This window comes from Terrapene carolina, unplaced genomic scaffold, assembly GCF_002925995.2.
Source record: "Terrapene carolina triunguis isolate 2854851 unplaced genomic scaffold, T_m_triunguis-2.0 Scaffold93, whole genome shotgun sequence".
Classification (NCBI taxonomy): Eukaryota; Metazoa; Chordata; order Testudines; family Emydidae; genus Terrapene; species Terrapene triunguis.
Window position 1 is genome coordinate 9,319,936 of NW_020664444.1, and position 24,191 is coordinate 9,344,126.

Sequence of the window (24,191 nt, forward strand, 5' to 3'; positions counted from 1 at the left end):
CTCTGGAGATATTTAAGAGTAGGTTAGATAAATGTCTATCAGGGATGATCTAGACAGTATTTCGTCCTGCCGTGAGGGCAGGGGACTGGACTCGATGACCTCTCAAGGTCCCTTCCAGTCCTAGAATCTATTAAATCTCATAGATTCTATGAATCTATGAATCTATGAGATTTAAATCATTATCTTCATTCTTGACTGGCTATACTGCACTGCCCATCTCTAGTAAAGAACGTTAGCTGAGAAAACCTAACATTAGAGATGGTCAAACTGTTACCAACAACATGCATTAAAAGCACAGCTAATGAGTAGTCTGCAAACCAGTCATGATCTTCAGATGTTTTGGTTGTTCATAAATATTCACTGAATAATCTGGATAGTTTATTATTATTATTTATATTGCAGTAGCATCTAGAAACCCCAGGGCCCTGTTGCACAAGAAGCTATGCATATGTATAAGGAGAGGCAGTCTCTACTCAAAAAGCTTATTATTTAAACTACAGAGTAGAAGTGACTTGCCCAAGGTCAGATGGTATATCAGCAGCAGCGCTGGGACTAGAACCAAGGTTACCTGACTGCTAGGCCAAGGCCACTAGACCATACTACCTCCCACAAGGTGTTTGTTTCGACGATACACCAAAGCAGCCTGGAGCATCTGACAGCTAAAGAGAATGGCATGTGCTTATTCAGGGACTTTGAAATAGATTCTGTGCCTGTGGATGCTTTGCAGAGTTTTGTGGATCCATTAACAGCCTGGACCGAGAGTGTTAAACAGGGCAAGGTGTCTGTTACATACTTTATTGAGGTGATGGGCCAGATTCTCTGATCCAGAAGAGCTGTGCTCTCTGGATAAACATGGCAGTGAGGCGTAGATGTATGTTCAGACCATCTTTGTAGTCCCTATATCCTGTGGCTAGCTCGGACTAGTCCCTGATATTAGAGCAGTGCGAAGACTGCTCAAACTTATTCCCAGTACCCCATGACTCCAAGGAGCCATTCCAGCAGCCATTGTTGGTGTACAGGTTGCTCCAGCCTTATCCCCTTTACTCCTGTCATGTCCTTCATGCCAGAAACTGCAATGAGAGTAGCATAATGCCATTAGGCCGGCACTTTGCCATGTAGGGATTCTCTTTGCATTAGGGTAGCCAGCTCAGATGGCTTTCCGGCTACCAGAGAGGCACATACTAAACAGAGTAATGGTCAGATTTCTCACAGTAACTACCTCTATAATACTACCTTCATTTCTAGTATCTGGGCACGTAGTATTGTATTTGCTCCCTGACTGGCTGACCGAAACATTTTAAACACACAAATAACAAATAATGCATGTTGGGGGCATTCTTGCTAAAATTTTCAAAGCACTTGGGATTTGCAAGCATTTTTGTGAATAAGCAACTGTTGTCAGAAAGCTCACAAATAGCGACTGAAATGAGCAGCGATTTAATCTCCAAACATGTTCACTAATCCATTGCTTTAAAAAACGATTTGCTATTATCCCAGTATCAGGAACTGTCATGTAAGAGTTTGAGTTATCATAGAAATAAATGCTATAAAACGTGCTGGAAAAAATATATATCTACAGATTTGGCGGGGATCTTCAAAGGCACGTTACTCGGCAGGATGGGTATTAGTTATTGTACTTCAGAGGGGTTAGGGTACCTACCCACTCACTAAATCCCAGCCTTCTATATATAGATTTGTGTGTGTGTGTGTGTACATTGTATGTGTAGGGTTGCCAACTTTCTAGTCGCACAAAAATGAACACCCTAGCCCTGCCTCTTCCCCTTCCCCAAGCCCCCCCCCCCGCTCACTACATTCCCCCTCCCTGGCTGGCTCGCTCTCCCCCACCCTCACTCACTGTCACTGGGCTGGGGCGGGGGGTTGGGATGAGGTGGGGAGTGAGGGCTCTTACTAGGGGTGCAGGCTCCAGGGAGGGGCCAGAAATGAGAGGTTCATGGTGCGGGAGGGGGCTCCAGGCTGGGCTAGGGAGTTGGGGTGTGGGAGGGGGTGAGGGCTCCTGCTGGGGGCGGGGTTGGGGATGAGGGGTTGGGGTGCAGGAGGGGGCTCCAGGCTGCGGGGTGGGTCTGAGGGATTCGGAGTGCGGAAGGGGGCTGTGGGTTGAGGAAGGGGGTTTGGGTGTGCGAGGGGGTGAGGGCTCTGGCTGAGGATGAGGGGTTTGGGGTGAAGGAGGGGGCTCCGGGTTGGGGGGGCTCAGGGCTGGGGCAGGGGGTTGGGGCTCGGGTTTGGGACGGGGGCTTACCTTGGGCTGTTCCCGGTCAGCGGTGCAGTGCGGGGCGGGGCTAAGGCAGGCTGTCTGCCTGTCCTGGCACCCAGTGGTGCAGGAACATTTTTAGTAGTGGGGGTGCTGAAAGCCAGCCTCCTTAACCCTGTCTGCCCTCCACCCCCGAGGCTGGGAGCAGGGCTGTGTCTCCGGCAGGGGAGGGGAGAGAACATGGACAGAGGTAAGGGGGCTGAGGCCACAGCTGGGAGTAGGCGTGGGGCGAGGAGCGGAGCCTCAGTAGGGGCCGGCAGCCAGGATCCCTCGCGTGGGGCCAAGAGCAGAGTCCCGGCCGTGCGGCCAGGCGTGGGGCCCCGGGCATGGGGCCAGCAGCCGGGGCCCCAGGAGCAGAGCCCCGGGAGTGGAGGCCTGGGAGCTGGGGTGGGGCCAGCTTGGGGCCCCCGGGCCACCGTCTGGGACCCGAGCTTCCCCCTTCCCCACAGGTGAAGTGAGGGGTTGGGGGGTGGAGGGCCGGGAGCAGGGCATAGGTGCAGGAAGCACCCCCTGTACCCCTACTTCCCGCGCCTATGCTGGCACTGCGCTGCACGCGCCCCAGAAGCAGCAAACAGCCAGCAGGTCTGGGTCCTAGGCTGGGGGCCAGAGACTCCACGCACTGCTTTTGCTCGCAGGCATCGCTCCCCCACTTCCCGGCTAATGGGAGTGCGGAGCCGGTGGCTCGGGGCAGGGGCAGTGCGCAGAGCCCCGTGGCCCCCCCCCGCGTAGGAGCCGGACCTGCTGGCTGCTTCTGGGTCGCAGTGTGGTGCCAGCCAGGACATGTAGGGACTAGCCTGCCTTAGCACCACAGCACCACTGACCGGACTTTTAACGGTCTGGTTGGCGGTGCTGACCAGAGCAGCCAGGGTCCCTTTTTGACCAGGTGTTCTGGTCGAAAACCGGACACCTGGTCACCCTAGGTATGTGGTTGTGTATATGTGTATCTGTATTGTTGCTCCCTGGGCCTGAGCAATTAGCCATTACTCAGGGCCTTGCAGGGTTGTTTCTGTTAGAGAGAAAAATCAGCAATGTGAGTCAGGTATAGTCTTGGTTTATGATTTTGTTTATGTACAAAGAATGCACACAAAGTCCTATTTCCCTGAACACAGTCAAAACAAACAACAGCAGGCAGCTTCCTTGCTCAGAAATCCCCCTGGGTGCCACTCCAGCAAGCTCTGTGCTCAAGAAGTTCTGTCTGTCTGCTTCCTTTCTGGGTCACACTCACGCCACTCCTCCTGGCTTTCTCTCGCTCTGACAGACACTGCCTAAAACCAATCACGTAGGCCCTGAATTTGGAACCAGGGAAACCCCTCCATCCGCTCCGTTTAGTCTGACTCGCCATACGGCCTAGTCCTTGGGCAGTAGACCCCTGCCGCTTTTAGTGCTTGAACTGCTCTGGTTGAGCCTGAAAGAGTGTTTGTCTTTGGACCCAAGACTCACCATTCAGTTTCCTAGCACCCTTTTGCATAAATACACATTGTGTGTGTTATTGTGCTATTGTTTAACATTTATATTGTAGTAGCACCCACAGGCCCCAGTCAGGGTTGGGATCCCACTGTGCTAGGCTATGTATAAACACATGAAAATACGCGGCTCCAGCCCTGAAACATGTGCCATCTAGGAAGATAACGAGCCTTTTGTGTTTCCATTTTTCGGACTCACTCTGCTCCCTCCGGAAAGTTGCCAGTCCCTTTTGTTACACTAAAACAGCACAGAGAGAGAATGCTTTGTTCCCTCACACCCACCTTCCCAACACACACCCACTCTGCCCTTGTGCGTGATGCTTCCATCTGAAATGCATGCTGGAATCAGTCCAAAAGCTGAAAGAGGAAAGTGGTTAGCAGGTTGAATTCCACCCAGGGGAAACGGATTGTAAAACCAAGAACAGATTTAGTGTCTTTTTTCCTCCCAGCATGGAGGGCAAAGGAGGACGGAAGTTGTATTTAAAGTGTAGGACACACAAGGCTGAACTTTCCGAACCTGGATTGCCATATGTGCGCGTCGGAGCTGGGAAAGGAGCACCCAGATGCAGAGAAGCGGGCACTGAGCACAACACGTACAGATATGTAGGCATGTGTGGGTGTTTCTGCAGATGGCAGAACTGGATGGGGTTAGAATTACAGTTGGCATTTGTAAGTTTCAGTGGGAGAGCTTTCCCTGTAGCCTGGTAAGAAGGTAAACCAGGTATTTTAGAATGTTTACAGTACTGTCCAGTCATTTGGTTTGGGCAAAACATGTTACTGTTCCTGCAGAGTTTGGGGTCTTGATCTAGGGCCTACAAACAGGTGTCCAAAGGTTGCACCCACCATGCCCTTCCCCTGTACCCAAATGGGAGACAATCTTTAATTTCATCCCCTGAGCTTTCAGACAGAGCAAACTGGTACTGACTGCCCCTCCCCCGGCCAACACCCAGCAGCCCTCCAGGTTCTTCAGAACTAATAAAGAGGATTATTCTTTAGCCTCTTCCCTGACAATCATCCGTCACACTCACTCCAGAAATCATCATGGAATTGGCAAATAAATCCAGCCTCGATCAGCTCAGTGACAGCGTCTCATTACGAAGCAAGAGACAGAGAAAGTAATGGCCTCTGACAGATGATATCACCAATGCCAGGAAGTCCCTCTCTGCCCTTATTACAAGGGAGGTCCCTTATTGTTTCATCTCTGTACAACAAGATTGGGAGTTGCTGAGTGCTGCAAAAAGCAGCAAGAAATACCCCGGGGTATGTAGGGTAGGTGAGTACTGCTTAGTATTATTATTAATAAGAATGATGATAATAATAATACTGGGAGGAGGATGGGGCGGGGGTGCTAAGAAAACAGTCCCTTATTTTTGAAATATGTTGGCAACCCTATGTCTCTGCCCCTCCTGGCTTCCCAATCTCCCCTGTCTACAGCAAGTCATCCCCTCTTCCCCAGCTCTCGCCTAAGCAATGATCAAGACCAGGCGTCCTGTGCTAACACATGGGAGTCCCAGGAACAAAATCCCAGGCTTGAGCACTGTTTGTGTGTATTCGAGCCACTGTGCCTGTCTGCTGGGTGAATTCCTGTAAGCTGGGCCCTGGCTCATGCTACGCTTTTGACCTGTCATCTTCTAATGATCCAGCTACAGGACCTAGTAATAGGATTCGGTCCTCGTTCTCCTCCCTAGCTTATAATTAGGCGGCTTCCTGAGAGTTTAGCACATCGTTACAAAGTAACACAGCCAGTGCCCAACGTGCATGATGATTTGGCTGGCCAAACCCACTGAGTTAGATGCCCTCCATGGGTGAGCAACTTCAGACCTTGGCAGCTAGTGTCTTCTGCAGAGAGAAGACTCTATAGCAATGGTTCTCGACACTTTTCCATACTAAACAGATATAGAGAGCACTGTATATGTGCATAGAACTTTAGGGAACAATGCAATGACCGGTCCCTGCTTCTAAGACGTGACAACCATGCAGTTACTTTCCAGGGTTTTCGCTTACCATTGGTGCAGCTTAATGCCTGACCACAAGGGGTCAGGATTTCTCAACAAGAAGCATTCGTCCTCCTGGCAAGTGCCCTGGTCCCATCTCTTGCCAAGAGATTTTTCTAGCCACCTGCAGCCTGGAAAACCGTGTGCAAGGGAGGTTTTAGGAGCGCTTTGCGGGGAAGCGGGGGGGACTGGTTAACTCTCACATGACTTCCCCACAGGTGTATAATGTGAGCATCTCAAGCTTTATATCACACTAATCACCTCTTAATAGGAATATACCTAGCTCTCATATAACACTTTTCATCAGTAGACCTCAAAGCACATTACAAAGAAGGTCAGCATCATTCCCCTCCTTTTCAGATGGGGAAACCGAGGTACAGAAATGTGAAGTGACTTGGCCACAGTCACCCAGGAGGTCAGTGCAGAGCAGTCCCCTGAGTCCCTGTCCAGTGCCCTGGCGGCCACACTCCCTCACACTGTTTGCTCTTGCTCCGCCTCATGTGTATATATTTAAATGGAGGTTTTGTCGGCATAAATCTGAGATGGACACACTATACACTAGTGGGGAAGCCATGTCTGAGTGGTGCAGCTCCTCCCACGCAAGTGCGTATAAACCTTTACCCCACATGCCATGATGTGTTCCGTATATGCCTCGGGGAGTGTGTGAAATCTCAGTGCTTTGGATCCATGAGCCTCAGAGCATCCACCTGAGTCTTCAAGCTCCCAGAGGCTCTCACACCCCACCTAACATCTAAAATCTGGTTTTAACCCACTTTCCTCTCTACCCTGAACAAAGCGAGAGCCAGAAAGCAGCTCACAGGTCTGCATGATGCTCAGAGCATCCTCATTCTTGGATGACAGGGAGTAAAAACCCAGCGGGAGAGGGGGGATGAATATGGGAAGTCAGCTCTGGATTTTCCTTTGATTCTGCAGGACAAGAGTCTCTTTGTGCTGGAGTCCAGAGTTGTGAGCATGGGGTTTTTTGTAGCTTGCTCTCTGGGAAATGGGGCCAGGATCAGACAGGCCTGAAGGAGGGCAGTGGGAAACCCTCTGGCAGCAGTTAACAACCTGTGCATATTAATTCTGGCAAAGGCTGCCATCCTCCCATTTAGGACTGACAGCTCCACAAAGCCCAGCTAGCTGTCTGCCAGAAGCAGCCATTGGAGAGAAAAAGGGACTGGAAGCCCTCTTGTTCAGTTGCCGATGGCTATCGTCTGTAATGGGATGCAGCACGGGAGGAAACAGATTCTTCCTGGTGACCCTGCTAACTCCCTCGCTGGGGTCCCACTGAGCCCGCCTGTCCCACCAGCCTGGATTTCCCTTACTCTGTGCTGCTGTGACAGGCTCTCAAGCCCCTTTACAGCACACACACAAGTAGGGACACACCCAGCTGTAGAATCACACAGAGTCTGCGATCAGCTCTCTGTGGGAGGACTCAGCTAGGGGAATGGCCAGCACTTCTGTGCACACACCCTCTGGAGTGTAAACGCAAAATTATACTGTCTTGCGCTGTATAGAAATCTATATAGTGTAGGTCATAAAAATCGCCCCCTCCCTCAATGTGGAGGAAGATATGCACAGCACTTTGTCCCCCAGTTATGAGTTGCACAAACTGGGTTTTGTAATATACAAAAAATAAGTTTATTAACTACAAAAGATAAATGTTAAGTAATTATAAGGGACAGCAAACAGAACAAAGCAGATTACTGAGCAAATAAAACAAAACACACAAACTAAGCTTAATACGCTAAAGAAACAGGTCACAAATAGTCATTTCTCTCCCTAAATGTTTTAAGCAGGATGCAGAGTTTCTGCAGCTCAGAGTTCCAGTTATTTCTCGTCACAGGCTAGACCCCTGTCTCAGCCTGGACTCAGCCCTTGCCTTTCCCCAGCTTAGTTCCTTTGTTTCTTCAGGTGTTTTCAGCAGTCTTCCTTCTTGGGCGGGGAGGCAATGGAGAAGAGCCTGATTGACTCACTTTCCAGCCTTAAATAGGATTTACATAAGGCGGGAATCCTTTGTTTCCAGTGGAAAAATACCAGCAGTGTCCAAAGTGGTACTCCGTACCAGGTGACAGCATCACATGACCTTGCAGTGTTAAAGCCACCATGAGACAAGGTTTATTTGTAACGTCCACAGGAAGGAACTCCAGGAAGATGAGAGATCAGCATCTTCAAAGACCCATTGTTTTTCCTAATGGCCCATCCAGGCTGATTGCATACTGTCTGGTGGGCGTTCCCCAGGTGTAACCACAGTTGTAATCGTTACAAAGTCAATATTCCTAACTTCAGATACCGAAATGATAGAGGTATACAAATAGGATACTCATATTCAGTAAAACATAACCTTTCCAATGACACCTCACACGACCCACCTTGCATAAAACATACCTTAGTTATGCCATTTTCATATCATAACAATATTTCTATTGAAGAATATAGGGTGTAGCATCACACCTATTTCACAGAACTCATAGCAAACAAAGGACAATGTATATTCTCTTCCTAAATGAGCCAGTCCCACAGCCAAGAGCCTGGTCCTCAGCTCCCGGCAGGGAGAAATTTTCCTCTTCTTGAGATGTACTTATGCTGAAAAACTCCACGATCCATTTGCCCGCAGGCAGTTCATCCCATCAGCCGTTTGTTCAGTGCTCAGGCTGAGAAACATGCAGCAGAGTCTCTGTGGGTTTTTGGCTGATCTGAGCTCTCCTCAAGTGTAATTAGAGTCTCAGGTGCCCTCTCCAAATGGGACTGTCTGAAGACAGGTATTTAATCCAGAAAGCAGCTCAGGTGTAAGGTTCCGATGGCTGTACTTCCACTGGAGTGGGCAGTGCTCCAACAGGGCAGCCCTGCAAAGAATGTACTGTAGGAAATAGTAGAGGGAGGGTGTAGTGTGGAGCTCACAGAGCTGATGGTAGAAATCCTGCTGGAAGCTCATTCAGCTTGCCAGACTCAAGGCAAGTTATTGTGGGTGAGGTGGGGAGATAGGGTAGAATCAGGCTTAGATGATGGATTTGGCCCATTTGGCAGCAGGGTCCATGAGGGAAAGACTGGAGAAGGGAGAGCACTGGGACTGTAAGCTCTTCGGGGCAGGGATTGTCTCTCTGTTGTGTACAGTGCCTAGCGCAGTACGGTCATGGTCCATGACTGGGTTGCTAGGAACTACTGCAATGCAACAAATAATGATGGGATCAAAGGCAAGAGCTGGGAGATGGAGGAGACAGGACTCTTTCATTTTGTTTTCGCCGGGGGAGCTAGACTGGAGGATAAAGCACGTGAATGTCTGCAGGCCCCAGCAATGGAAAGCCCATGGGGGAGGCTGCAGTGGGGCAGAGAATCAGCAATCTCCCTAATTGCAGGACTCCAGGGCAGACCAAAACATGGCTGGTGCTGGCTGCGGTTCAGCTGTGGCTATTGTGGCTGGGAGAAGCACCCAGCTACCACAGCCTCTCACCATCCTTGAGCAGCCGGGCTCCCATTTTGCCCCTGGTGGAAATTAAAGCTGTTCCCCCCAGGGAGCCATCTCACCACTCGCCCTCCTCCGTACCACAGCAGGCCCGGCCATCGCAGGGGTGTGTGTGTTATCAGCAAGTGCCAAGGGCGTCATGCACTTTGCAGGATCAAGCTCGCAGTACAAAGAGGAGCTGGGTAGGAGGATAGGGTTTGTGAGCAGTATGGCGCCTGAGCAGGACACAGTACAGTCAGAACAGCCTATTTTCATTTGAACAGGCACATTCAGGTGCTGTATGTTCTGATCAGCTAGATATCACTAATTGCACCTGGTCAGAAGGCCCTTCGCTTTGTCCGATCAATGCAACCAGCCCAGCTGCTGCTAGGAAGTCCATTCAGAATGCCCCATGGAGCATGCACTGGAAGGCACTTGGGGAGTGGCTACTTGATTTGCTGCTGCAGAGCCCAGGAGACATCCTCTCCATTCCCTGGGGCTTCTGGCAAGGAAACTGCAGGCATTGGTTTGCATGGGGCCCGTAAGGGGAGACAGACCTTTCTGATTTCTCGGGGCTGAGGAGAGAGACCCTGTGGGATGAGGAGAACAACCCAGGAGAGAGAGGGACCATGACAGTGCACGGTTACTTTGAAACTGCAGTGAAACCAAAGCCGGCCTGGATTAGAGCGGATGAATCCCCAGGGGTTGAAAGCTCAGTCTGTGGGCACTCCAATGTGTATCAACGTGTAGGCAGAGCAAATGGGAAATCATTTACATGATCCAAACTCCAGCCCTGCAGCTCGCTAACTTTAAGCTGCGAAGAAGCTCACCGGAGGGTCACTCTTTCAAAGGCACAATTTTGTGCCTGCTCAGCTCCCAAAGAACGTTAAAATCTGTCTGTCTCCTCAATTCTCCTTTGAACACAACCTTGCAAAAGGGCAAAATCTATTGCCTCTCCCTTCCCAGGATGCTAATGGGGTCTTATTTATAGGTTTGCCTGGGGTGTTACAGACAAGTCCTTGGCCCAAAGCATTCAGTCTACAACATTCTAATTTAAATGTACCACAGCGAGGGATGACAGTGAACAAAGGGAGTGTGAGGGGATGAGAGCGGGAAAATCTAATTGTAAGTCAAAAAAGGCTATCCCAGGCAAATGAATATGTAGAATTTTATAAGGCTACGTAAGCCTCCAATCAAATACAGGCCTACTAGACGGAGTACACGGTGGTCAGATTCTGCTCTCAGTTACATTGGTATATAAGTCCAGAACAACTTGACTGACATTGATGGAGTTACTTTCCATTCCCATTGGTGTCCCTGAGAGCAGTGACAGGCAATCTGACTGACTGGGAAGTTAGGTACCTGTGTTGTCTTCCTTGTGGAGTTTTTGACAGGTCTTAGTCAGTAAATCTAGTTTCCCCATAGGGCCGTGGGCCTCTCCAGCCAAGTCAGCTGTTTGGCGGCGTTTAGGACTTTCCAGGAGGGAGGGGGGAGGAGCAGGGACGCAGCGTGCTCAGGGGAGGAGGCGGAGAAGAGGTGGGGCAGGGGCGGGGACTTGGGGGAAAGGGGTGGAATGGGGGCGGGGACTTTGGGAAAGGGGTGGAACGGGGGCAGGGCAAGGGCAGTGCAGGGGCAGGGGCGGGGGTGGGGTCAAACACCCGCCAGGAACAGTGGAAGTCGGTGCCTATGGTGGTGGGAGGTATTATCCCATTGCTGTAGTTAATCCACCTCCCCGAGAGGTGATAGGTAGGTCAATGGAAGAATTCTGCCGGGGTCAGGTCGACATAGCGACATCTCTCAGGGGGACGGATTTTTCACACCCCTGAGAGACACAGCTATGCCAATGTAGGTTTTCAGTGTAGACCAGCCCCTAGAGATCCCGCAGACCCAACCACCTCTCTGACAGGTGGATTCCCTACGCCGATGGGAGAACCCCTCCTCTGGGTGTCGATAATGTCTATGCTGAAGCGCTACAGAGGCCCAACTGAAGCGCTGCTGCTGAGCCGCTGTAGTGGTTTAAGTGTAGACGTACCCTAAGGGAGGAGGAAACAAAGGCTTTGTCTACACTAGCACTTTTGTTGGCAAAACTTTTGTCGGTTGGGATGTGGAAAAACTCCCACACCCCTGATCGACATAAGTTTCACCGACAGAAGCGCCGGTGTGGACAGCGCTATGTTGGCAGGAGACGCTCTCCCGCCGACATAGCTACCGACGCTCGTTGGGGCTGGTTTAATTATGCCAGTGGGAGAGCTCTCTCCGCCGGCACAGAGCCGCTACACAGGAGACCTTAGTGGTACAGCTGTGCTGCTGTAAGGTCCGTAGTCTAGACACAATCAAAAATGGGAAGGCAAGAAGGAAAAGAGAGAGAGAGAGAAGTAGAAGAGATGAGAGAGGGAAATAAATACACAAAACCATAGCCCTGGCTACCTCAGGGGAGGAAGGCGGCAAAATTAAGCCATTGGCCTATTGCGAAGTTACATCTGATCTCTTGGGAGCCACTCAGATAATACATTGAGGGGTGCTTTTATAAGAACCTAGATAGACTGACCAGAGCTGGATTTCCAACAAATCCCAGCTCCCACTCCCAGGTCCTTAACCCATCCAGTCCCCTTGCCTAGCTACACTGTTCGTGTGTGTGTGTGAGGATATCCTTACATGCTGGTATTCAGTTCTGCCATTCCCAGACATTTACTTCCCTGCCCAAGTTCGAAAGGCGCTCTCCCCCCCGTGCCAAGGGGCTGTGGGAATCGGCGTGACACGTGCCCCCGAGGTCAGCCTCGCTTTTATTATTATTATTAATAATAATAATAACGATCAGTAGAGTCAGCATGGGCAAGAGACAAAGTGAGGTTTTGGGTTTTTTTTTTTATTTTCTCGTGCAAGTTTCCATGGAAACTGTGACATCACTGCAGAACCCTGAACGTCCGGGCCATGCAGAAAGGATTTAAAAAAAAAAAAAGAAAGAAAGGAAGAAATAAAAGCACCCAGATGGGGTTTCAGTGAGGCTCTGGACAGTTACCTAGCAACGGTACAGTAAAATAATGTCCTGTTGTTGGAGAGAGATTGTTACAGGATGTTGGGAAGGAATGTGAACAAAATCCGGGCTCAGGCGGGGAATTAACAGAGCCAAAGTCTCTTTGTTTGCTGGGGCCTGGCTCGGGGGGCTTATTAAAGCCTATTAGTGAGACTAATAAACAGGGCCAGGGAAGCTGAGTAGTAAATGCACCCATGTGTGTCCCACAAGAGTAGCCTCGACTGAACAGAACAGGCCTAAGTCTCAGTGACAGGTTAGATCCAGGTTGGTCAGTTCAGCATTGGTTTATTTTTATACAAACCAGGCCTAACCATGGCAGTGAGGCCAGGCTGTGAGCCAGCTGTGTTAGACCCTGGGATTTCTTGCCGGGGTGTGAAGGGTGTCGTCTTCCTCCGGGTTTGTTCAGCACCTAGGAACTAGAATCGTAGAATCATAGGGTTAGAAGAGACCGCTAGGGTCATCTAGTCTAACCCCCTGCCAAGAAGCAGGGGGGCCTTTCAGTCCTACCATTGGGCCTGCACTGGGTGATGCAGAACTGAGCTATTCCAGGAGGCAAGCTCCCAGGCAAGCCAGGGGAACATGCCAGCAGCTACACCCCTTAGGCAAGTTCAGTGTCCCCCCATGGCTGGCCCACTCTGCTAGCCAGTGGAGGGGGAAAGCATAGGTCATGGCTCCACCGCCTTCCCACCTGAGAGCACCTACAGGAGCACTGCTAGGGTGCTGCTATCGCACTCAAGCGAACATGCAACTGAGCACTTAGTGTGGCTGTGTGTTCCTATAGTGACTGGCCCCAGCAAAGATAAATCCTGCTACTAGGTGACACGAAGAGTTAGATTCCTTCGGCTCAAGTGGCATGGGCTGAAGTGCTGGTTTTGAATGCTGAAGGTTCAGCTCCCGCTGACGATCATGATATCCCTACCATGTTACATCTCGGTGCTCTAACGGATGCTGCCGTGCAATGGAGGCTCAGTGCTGGAGCTTCTTTGCTGCTATGTTTCAGCACAGCATCCTTGAGAGTCAGGTTCCTAGGCATAGGATTCTGGGGCATGACACTGCCCTAGCAGGAGACAAGGAACTCCCATTGGCTTCAATAGGGCTTACTCGTACACAGCTAGGGAAGAATAGGTACCTTAGATGCTGTTCTGTAGGTCTCTGTGTGCTGACCTGTAATATACCAGAAATAACGTAGTCATGTCTCTCTGCTGGAGATTCCCAGATACAGTGATCTAATATTGTAGAGATAATACAATTGTGTCTCAATATCTAATAAGTGTTGCTGCAAAGGACAAACAGCTGTTTCTTCCTCAAAAAGCTCTTAAAACGGTGCTGTATTTGCCAGGGAAGAGTAGCCGGCTATTCGCCTAAACCCCAATAGGATACTTTGCTCTAGATATGCTTAGCAGGTCAAATTCCACGCTCAGTTTCACCTGTGCAGTCCTCATTGACCTTATTGGCAGTGGCACAGGTATAACAGCACACGTTGACCCTTCTACTTCTGGTTTTCTGTGGACTATGATCATTCTTAATAGGGCATTGCCCTGACGTGGTGTAACATCCCACAGTCGTGCCATGGACGAAGGAGACGACTGTGACACTAGAGATGCATTTTAGATACCATTAGCACTTGCACACTTATTCTGAAGATAACAGTAACCAAGTGCTCGACTCTTTAGCTCAATCCCTTTGATTAGGGCATATATGACCTTGATTAGGCCATGCCCAAGTATGAACCCTACACTTTGTCCAACCTTCATTGTCTTGGATATGTTTTTCACTCTGGATACACATCTAGTTTGTCTACTCTTGTATGTTGAAGTTCAGCATGATACACCTAGCAACTGACAAGCCCCAATGCTATTTCTTTATCTGGGTTTAGATCTGGTGAGGTAAATCGTTATGTTTCTTCAAACATGGAGAGCAATCCGATACTTCAGATGAAGAGAGAGCAAATCAAAACTAAAGTGTCCGTGAGAGCATGGTCTGTGTCGTTCTTCAGCAGCAGTTTGCACTGAGATGGGCTGCTTGTCTCTTCAGGTGGGGGAATCCTTAGAAAGAAACAGAGGTAGAGCACAGAAAACAAAGGCATTTTAGTGCAATACCCCATCTAAATGAATAGAGAGGAATGTAAAGTGTGACATTTTCCCTCTTATTCAGGAATACACACGCAGACATGCACCACAACACAAAATCAGAGACACACAGCTGTGAAATTGTGGTATGAGGGCAAGCTAGGCCTTGGGATTGTTCTTCCCTTGGCCAAACATGGAGGCAGGTCCTATGATAATTGGTTTCTCTCATCCCTTCTTTTGGCTGCCATCATTATGCCCCCCCCCTCCCCCGCCCCCAGCTGTCCTTTCTTTTCCATCCACGTGCCATGAAAGGGGTGTGCCACGCCCTGCGACAGGCAGCGCTGAAAGCGGGCAGTGCAGCTGGCTTTCCCATCTGTCTTTAGAGGAAAGGCCTCATATAAAGGCTGACAACTCAAGGCAGAGTGTCAGAGGTGAGGCCAAATTTGCTTCTCCTACAGGTTCACCACCCCACCCCCCGGCATCAATGGAACTGCACGGGAATAGCTGAGAGAAGAATATGGCGCATGCTGTTTAACCGTAGAGAGGCAGAATGGCCTATGTGTAGCGCATGGGACTCGGGGGATCAGAGCTGTCATCTTGTCTCTGTGGTTGATTTGCTCAGAGTCATCCACCAAGTAACATCACTGCTCAGTGCCTCAGTTTCTCCACGTGTAAAATGAAGATCATAACACCAAGTCTACCTCGTTGGAGTGCTGTCAGGCTTAACTGTTCCATGGTTACTTATTAAGTGCTTTGGATGGAAGGTGATATAAACAGGAAAAGGACTGTTATTCCCCCTCACCAATTCAGCTTCTCCTCCCCCCAATTTCCCCTATCACCATCTCTGTGTCAGTCCCTCCCCTCCCCTGAGCCATGGTGAAAATGCTGGGCAAAGTAGCGGTTTTGAGAAGTGGCTCTATATCCTTGCTATTAGGACCCTGTAACCCTGTTTTTTGTGCCTGGCTGAGAGCACCCTGTGCCTACAGAGGAAAACTGTGCAGTTCCAAGACTGGCCTGGGGAAGGAGCTAGCACACAGAAATAGGCCCTGGCCCAGCGAATCCAAGTGGGACTCGAAGATCCAGAACGCGCTCTTTCTTATGTGCACAAGCAGTTTTCTCTCTCTCTTCCCCTGGCCGCCTCATTCCAGCCCTGAGCTCAGACAGTTGGCAGTATTGCTCACATGTCCCCGTGGTGCCACGCGATGCCTCTTTATTTTAGTCTTTCAGCGCTCGGCCTACCTTCCTGACAGCTGGGTGATGACTCATAAAATAACAAGTGCATCTTCTCAGGGGTCTGAGTGCGAATATTTGAGCTGTGCTCAGTTTCCCTAGGTGGCAAGATGTCACTAGGGTAGGGGAAAGACAGCCGCTGTCAACGGGGCCAGAGGAATTCTAGGGGACACCTCTTCTGATCTTCCCGCTTTAGGAGCATTAGCACATGCCATTTCTCTACATCTCAGTGTCAGCATCCTCTGGAGTGGCCTCTTGCTGGCTGAGTTTGAGTCTTGCATAGCAGCAGCCTGTTGGCCCAGGATCCTCCCATACGTGGCATCTCGTGGGCACATGTAGCCGTGGGAAGGGAGTGCAGCTCGGAGGTGGTCGTCCGGCATAGGGAAAGTGTCCACCCAAGAAACTGCTTGCCTGACACACTAAAGAGTCCTCAGCCAGCCATGGGGGGGGGAGTGCGCACTGCATCAGAGATCAGCTCAGGGGTGATCTTGCAACTCCTGCTTCCCTGTCCAGTGGGGGCTGTTGCAACGTGGCTGCACAGGGTGAAGGGTGCAGGATGAATAGAAAGGTGAGTGCAGCAGTTTGTGAGCAGAGAGGGTGCAGTCATCAGCCCCTTCACACACTGCTGGGACCAGTCCTGGACTTAGGGCAAACAATAGGCAACAATAGTTAGCCTGGCAGATGTACTTAGGGGCCCCTGTGGGGTCTGGGGGTGCAGGAACATACACTCAGCTGCTCCCAGTGAGCTCAAGGCCTGCACATGAATGCCGCTCTGCAGAACCCATCACAGAACATTGGCAGAACTAGAATTGGAGCAGCAACTCTTCCACCCCATGCTCCCAGAGCTGGGATTGGGTTACCTGGAGGGCGCCAGCGCACAGCACCCACCGGAACCCAATCCCAAGTGTAACTGATCCGACATTATCAATAAATGATTTGTAGCCCTGCCCCAGGACTCCACCCTCTGACCCTGCTTCTCTCACGGTTTCTCGTTCAAGGTTTATGAATCACAGGGTCCCGTCCAACCGGAGATACCAGCCAACGGAGTATGAGCACGCAGCGAACTGTGCCACGCACGCCGTGAGTCGCCTTCGCGTTGCCTTGGGGTGTGGGGAGGCACGTCAGGCAGGAAGACAGAGGTGTATGGGTCTCGGCTCCCATTGTGTTCCCAGAATGGAAGACAACGCTGGGGCTTGCTCCACTCCCTGTTCCCTTCCACGTGCGTTCAGGAGCCATCACAGGTTGAATGTAAATTACATTTAGGGTTGCATCTTCTGACTGGAGCTCAAGGGCTGGGATGTGCCCAGCTGACACCTGGAGTCTGCACACCCAGCCATTGCACATGCACATGGCCAGGAGCTTGTTTGCAGGAGCTCGCCACGTCTCCTTTGGTCTCTGGTGGCTTTTAAGGAACAGTCAGGGCTCATTGTAAGTGACTCAGATAATCTTGGGTGGTAGTTTGGGTGAAAGTGATCATGAAATGATCAGTTGCCCCATTCTAAGGAAAGGAAGGCGTTCGAGCAGCGGAGTGAGGACAATGGACTCCAAAAAAAGCAGACTTTAAGGCTGAGGTGTTTAATGCCTATTTTACTTCAACTTTCACCAAAAAGGTTAATGGTGACCAGATCCTCAATACAATTACTATTAACAAGGGGGAAGGAACTCAAGCCAACATAGGGAAAGAACAGGTTAAAGAATATTTAGATATGTTAGATGTATTCAAGTCGGCAGGGCCTGATTAAATTCATCCTAAGAACTAAGGAACTAGCGGATGCAATCTCAGAACCATTACCAATTATCTTCAAGAACTGATGGAGGACGGGTGAGCTCCCAGAGGGCTACGGAAGGGGGAGCATAATTTCTATCTTTAAAAAGGGGAGCAAAGAGGAACCCCGGAATTACAGAGCAGTCAGGATACTAGAACAAATTATTAAACAATCAGTTTGTAAGCCCCTAGAGGATACTACGATTACAAGGAATAGCCAGCATGAATTTGTCAAGGATAAATCATGCCAAACCAACCTGTTTTCCTTCTTTGACAGGGTTACTGGCCTAGTGGTTGGGGGAAACAGTAGACATGATATATCTTGATTTTGGATAAGGGTTTTGACACATCACAATCTCATAAGCAAATAGGGGAAATGCGATCTAGATGAATTTACTATAAGGTGGGTGGACAACTGGTTGAAAGACCATATTCAAAGAGTAGTTATCAATAAGGCTACGATTTAATCAAGGGTATTTTTAGTAAAAGTCATGGATGAGTCACGGACAAGAAACAAAAAATCACGGCCAATGACCTGTCCATGATTTATACCATAAATACCCCTGATTGAATCTTAGGGGGGAGATGCTGGGGGGGGGAGCCCACAGCACCAGTGGCAGGGGGGGAAACCCCCGGGGGGCCAGCGGCTGCTCCGGCCACCGCCGAGAGTGGAACCCCGGGGGGCCAGCAGCTGCTCTGGCCACCGCCGAGAGTGGAACCCCGGCGGGCCAGTGGCTGCTCCGGCCACCGCCAATGGGGAGCCCCAGGGCCAGCCGCTGCTCTGGCTGTCCCCAGGACCACTGCTCAGGTGGTTCCCGGGGCCAGCCGCATTGGCCGTTGCTCGGGCGGTCCCCGGAACCAGCTGCTCAAGTGGCTGCGGAGCTGCTCCAACAGCAGCTGGTGTGGCTGTCCCCAGGGCCGCCTGAGCAGCTATCCCCGGGACCAGCTGCTTGGGCGGCCCGGGGGTTAGCCACACCGGCTGCTGCAGAAGTCACGGAGGTCGCAGGAAGTCACAGAATCTGTGACCTCCATGACAAACACGGAGCTCTAGTTATCAATGGTTTGCTGTTGAACTTAAAGGGTGAATATAGGGGGGCCCTCAGGGGTCAGTCTAGGTCTGGTACTCTTCAATATTTTCATTAATGACTCAGATAACGGAATGGAGAGCATGCTTATAAAATTTGCAGGTGGCACCAAACTGGGAGAGATAGCAAGCACTTTGGAAGACAAGATTAGAATTCAAAAGGACCTTGACAAATTGGAAAATTGGTCTGAATTCAACAAGATGAAATTCAATTAAGATTAGTGCAAAGTACTACACTTAGGAAGGAAAACTCAAATGCACAACCACAAAATGGGCAATAACTGGTTGCCAGATGGTAGATGGCTAGATGGTAGTATGCTGAGGGGTTACAGTGGGTCACAAATTGAATATGAGTCAACACGGTGATGCAGTTGCAAAAAAGGCTAATCTCATTCTGGGGTGTATGAACAGAAGCGTTGTACGTAAGACACAGGAGGTAACTGTCTTGCTCTACTTGGCCTTGGTGAGGCCCCAGCTGGAGCACTGTGACCAATTCTGGGCACCACACTTTGGGAAAGATTTGGACAAATTGGAGAGAGTCCAGAGGAGAGCAACAAAAACGATAAAAGGTTTAAAACCCTGACCTATTAGGAAAAGTAAAAAAAACAAAAACGGGCATGTTTAGTCTTGAGAAAAGAAGACTGAGGGGGGACCTGATAACGGTCAAATATGTTAAGGGCTGTTAGAAAGAGGACTGTGATCAATTGTTTTCCTTGTCCACTGAAGAAGTAATGGGCTTAATCTGCAGCAAGGGAGATTTAGGTTAGATATTAGGAAAAATTTTCTAATCCTAAGGGTAGTTAAACTCTGGAATAGGCTTCCAAGGGAGGTTGTGGAATCCCCATTGTTGGAAGTTTTTAAGAACAGATTGGACATACACCTATCAGGGATGGTCTAGATTTACTTGTCCTGCCTCAGCGCAGGGATCTGGACTTGATGACTTCTTGAGGTCCCTTCCAGCCCTATGCTTCTAGGATTCTAAGATCTTGAAAGCAGTTTGAATGAGCGGACGGCAAGCAGGAGCTGTGACTCCGATGCTGACATAATGGGGGATCTGAGACACTTTTATAACTGGGCTTTATACATCCCTGCATCCAAGCTGATTGGAACAGGATGGGGAGCTCTCATCCCGCCAGCCAAGGAGGAGGGGAAGCTGTGGGGCAAACCCACTCCCCTGACCACCCCCTTGCTTTGACCCCTGCTTGCATCAAGGTGTTTTTTTTTTCTCCCCCACCCATTTTGCTTCATGTGGTGAAGTTATTTGGTTAGAAAACCAAAGTGTTTTGCTAAGAACTGCTCACGCTGGACACCCCTACGGTCTCCGTGAAAATGGAACATTCCTTTTTCACAGCAGGAGATGGCCGTTGTGGCAAGATAAGAGGGCCTGGCATTGTTGGGGAATGGAAGGATCTGATTGGCTGACAGTGAGGTAAGTAAGGCAATAACATGTGGCAGGGCGTGGCATGTAACATGAGGCTATCTCACCTCTGGTGCATGGGGAGGCACGAGGCTTCGCGTCCCCAGCACCGGAGGGATGGGGTGTGACCTTATAACCCACACCCGGGTGGCTGAGTGTCTTTATTTTTCTAAGCCTGGAAGTCTGTTTTTAAGCCACGCCTGCTTTATGGGCCCAATCCCACAGCCCTGAGTCAAGAAAATCTCCCACTGGCTGCAGGAGAATTCTGGAGGTGCTAGGATCAGGCAGGGCTGGACTCAATTGCAGCATCTGATATTAGGAAGGTTTTTAGAGCGCATGTTCTCGTGAAGAAGCCCTTGCCTTTTGGGAATGCTTCCCCACGACTTTGAAAATACATTGCGTTTCGGAGATTAGAGCCTGACCCAAAGTCAGTTGAAGCCAATGGGAAGACTCCCATTGGCTTCAATGGCCATTGGATAGGGCCTTAAATAAGGTGTAGAAAAGGGCCAACAGATTGCAGGTGGCATCAGAATAAGAAACCTAAAGACACCTGTTCCAGGTTTCTTCTCCCACACAGCTATTCTCTGGGGCTCTCTCAGGAGCTAAATGAAGGAGACAGAGCCTTGCTTTGGGCAGTTGCCATTCGAATGGCTGGCTGTGTTGTGTCTGACAGACGGTGCATTCAGTAGCAACTATCAGATGCTAAATATCAGGAAGAACTCCTTGAGATTGAGCTCTATGGAGTCATCTCTCCAAGAGAAGTGGTGGCAGCTCCATTGCATGGGATTGTTAAAACTATACTGGGCGCAGTAGCAGGAAATGTAAGGAACTGCCCTCCATTGATGGGGAGATAGGGTGGGTGCCCTGAGAAGCTTTCTCCAAATTTGAGTTCTGTGACTGAGTAGCAGAGTAGCAGGAGCTGAACACATCCCTGCAACTTCTGGGCTTTAGCCACTTGGCCATGCTCTGTCCCCTGGAAGCAGTATGTGAACAGCTTAGGGAAGCTTTGGGCCCTAGGCAGGTATATCAATTGGTCTTGTTTTTTCTAAATCATTGTGAGAAGCCCTTTCTTAGTCAGCAATTAGGCCCATGGATACCAGCCAATTGACTAGGCCATGGAGGACCAAATGGTGTGGTTATCATGTGATAACGCCATAGCTAGGAGCCAATCAGATTGCTTCATTTTTCCAACACCCATTTTGAAAGCCCTAGATGACACCTTAGAAGCTCATACATTTTGTATGGCTATGGGTGACCTGGTGGTTGTGCTGTTCCTCCAGGGGCACTCGCTAAGGTACAGACTGTTCAGCAGTTTTGACTAAGCAAACTCTGTTATTTATCCCCCTTCCCAGACCCCCGGGGTAAATTGGACAGGAAGCCTCTTTTCTTAGATTTACAACAGGATCCTCTTCTTCCTGCTTGGTGGGAATGAGGCAAATGAAAAATAAAAGGAATGAAGGGAAATCTGTGATCTCTAAGCACATCAGAGTAGAGAGAAGGGGTAGCGGGAGAGGGCTATCTCTGACATGTAATGCCCTAAGCCCCTTCTGGGAGGGGCTGTCTCTGATCTCTACCCCTCTGTGCCTCCTCTGTCCCATATGGGGAGGGGACTTTCTGCACAACTCTAATCTCAAAAGTTTCCTGAGCCCCACCCTTGGAGGGGGCTCTGCTCACAGTCTTCTCTGGCGGCGATGTTGGGGACTGGTGTACCTGTTGTGGCAAGTGGGGTCTGAAATCGTGTAAATAATACAGAGCAGTGCCTGTCCCAGCCTCTGTCCCTCAGCTGGGCTGGACAGATTCATCCATAGATGAGGAACCATCTGAAAGGAAATCAGGGATAATAGTTATGACATAGAATAGTTATTCTATAAAAGCCTTCTCTAAATGAATGAGCCAGAGACAGCCAATGGAGTTCTTCTCCCTTCCAGTTCTGGATCATCCCCAGCATACTGGGCAGCTCCATCCTCTACATCCTCTCAGATGACCACTGGGAGACCATCTCAGCCTGGATATATGGGTTTGGCTTGTCTGGCCTCTTCACTGTCTCCACCATCTTTCACACCATCTCCTGGAAGAAGAGACACCTCAGGTAGCAAAGCCATTTGTCACTACAGGCCCTGTTCTCTGGGAGCAAATGGAGAAGGGCTGTGAAGGCAGAGATAGAAACAGCCAGGTAATTAGGACTTCCATGGGCAGGACAAAGAGCTAAAAATGACACACACACACCCTCAGCATTTTTCTGATCAGTTTGTGTGGGCTTCTACCTCCCCATTAATCACGCCAGCACCTGTGCGCCCTCTTCTTCCCACACTCTCTTACTGAACACACAGTTATTAGGGCTAGTTGAAAATGATCCCGTCAAACTGTTTATTAGCTCTGCCACCCACTAGCTAGTGTGGGTGCAAGCCACTGCCTTCTGCTGGACAATTGGGAAATTGGGGTTTCAACTAAATGAAATAGTTCACAAAAAGTATCTTCTTTCTGTAGAAAATTTAGTTATTTCATTGAAAAATCTGTTGCCCCCAAACCGAAATATTTTGGCCAAAAATAAAAAAAATTGAATTCAGAAATGCTGCTATGGTGCCTCATGGGAGTTGCAGATCAGTTGCCTGATGTCCCCATTCTCCTCTATGGGCTAAGCTCTCATGATGCACTGTGGCTAGCAGTTCCTATGATGTTCTGTCTCTCCTTTCCAAGAGGAGACACCTTGGTGCATCATGGGAGATGTAGTCTGACTGGGGAACCTGACCTGTAGAGAAGGATGGGAGCAAGAGGCACCCAAATCACAATCCCCATGTCGCATCTCAGCAGAATTTCTACATCAAAGTATTTTGATTTTCAGACAAAATATTTGTATATTTGAATTTTTACTGAAAAAAAATCACAGTTTTCCACATTAAAAAAAAATCTACCAATTTTAATATTCATTGTAAACTGGGGAAGGGATTAGATACTGAGATGATTCATAAACCTCTGGAGACCTAAGTGCTAGCCCAGTTTAGGATGTCATTTATAATAAATCCTTAGCTATTTGAGAATTCTGTTTGCCTCTGTTCTGCACCATGTGGCTTCTCAGAGATGGCCTGATATCAGATCCTCATCTTCCACAGGCCCCTACTTCTCAAGAACTGTTAGTGGTTAGCCACCTAGGGCCTCTGACACACAGCTGAGCAGTTCTGATTCTTTTCAGTAGAGGGCAGTGGCTCGCACACAGTACTGTATCTACTTGATAGCCGAGTCAATTCAACCTGATCCCCTATGACCACTTAAAATATCCAGAGAATTGGGCTCGATTGGCTATCTCTGGTGACAGGAGACTCCTGCTAGCAGCAGAACAGGGATACTGCAGGTCAGCATCAAAGTGCAGAGAGGCAGAAGAAGCTTTGCACAGCACCATATCTAGTGCCCATCCATGCTATCAAGTCTTTAAGAATCATTATATTCATCTCATTGATCAACACGTTGCATCTTAGCATTTATTTAGTTCCCCGAATAAATCCATTTGCTCCCCCCTGGCTGGCTCAGCATGCTATAACTCCCTGCATGTGTTTGTCTGTCCCCGCTCTAGAACAGTGGAGCACTGCCTGCATATGTTTGACCGGATGGTGATCTACTTCTTCATAGCAGCATCGTATGCCCCCTGGTGAGTTCACTGTGTAATAGCAGGCTGGTCTCTATTGGGGTGGAAGAGAAGGAATTCAGAAAATAGTCTCACACTTTACATCCCGATTAAACGTTTTAAAAAATTAAAAAAACATCTTGAAGCAAAAGTCCCACTCCTGCATTTTAGTCCTGGCTAAACTCTGTCTGAAGTCCATGGCTGTACATGCTCAATGCCTCTAAAAACCAGGCCACTGATTTAGGTGCCTAGGTTTGGATTGCGGGAGCTAAATGGACACCCAGATTTGAAAAGTCTAGCCCCTTTGCCTTGCCTGAGGCTGGACAGCAAGCATTTGGCCCAGAACGCAGGAATTCCTGGTGTCTCGGCATTACCAACCCAAGAATCGTGAATCAGGACCTGAAGAATCCTGAGATTTAAAAAAATAATAAATGTGAGGCCTTTTTATTGGCCTTTTGAGCCTTTAGTGTTCATGGTTTTCAAGCTTCATCCACAACCAGAGCACCAGAAAGTTACTTATTTTTTTAAATGAAAGCTGAGATTCTCACATAATCACGTGGCGTCAGGAGCTGGGGCGTTAAGAAGAACACGAAATATTATAGATTCAGGAATAAAACCACAAGAGTTGGCAACAATGCTGGTCCCGTGCTCAGTCTATTAGACCACACTTTCCTAGATCACAGCACTCTCCACCCACTGCTCACACAGTACCACAAGATTGGCCATCAACCTTAGATTCACTCAGAACTCTGCCATAGAAAGTCTGGGGACATTTGCTTCCCAACTCACCTCCGGCACAAGCAGG

General features: G+C 49.4%; 1 protein-coding gene across 1 annotated transcript in view; it reads left to right on the forward strand.

Moving 5' to 3' along the window:
• Positions 1-24,191, forward strand: part of MMD2 (monocyte to macrophage differentiation associated 2) — a 36,045-nt gene that overhangs the window by 8,643 nt on the left and 3,211 nt on the right. Inside the window, exons 2-4 of the mRNA XM_026650764.2 lie at positions 16,500-16,581; positions 21,696-21,856; positions 23,336-23,410. Coding sequence (XP_026506549.1) covers positions 16,500-16,581; positions 21,696-21,856; positions 23,336-23,410 — 318 coding nt within the window. The remainder of the gene's footprint in view (positions 1-16,499; positions 16,582-21,695; positions 21,857-23,335; positions 23,411-24,191) is intronic.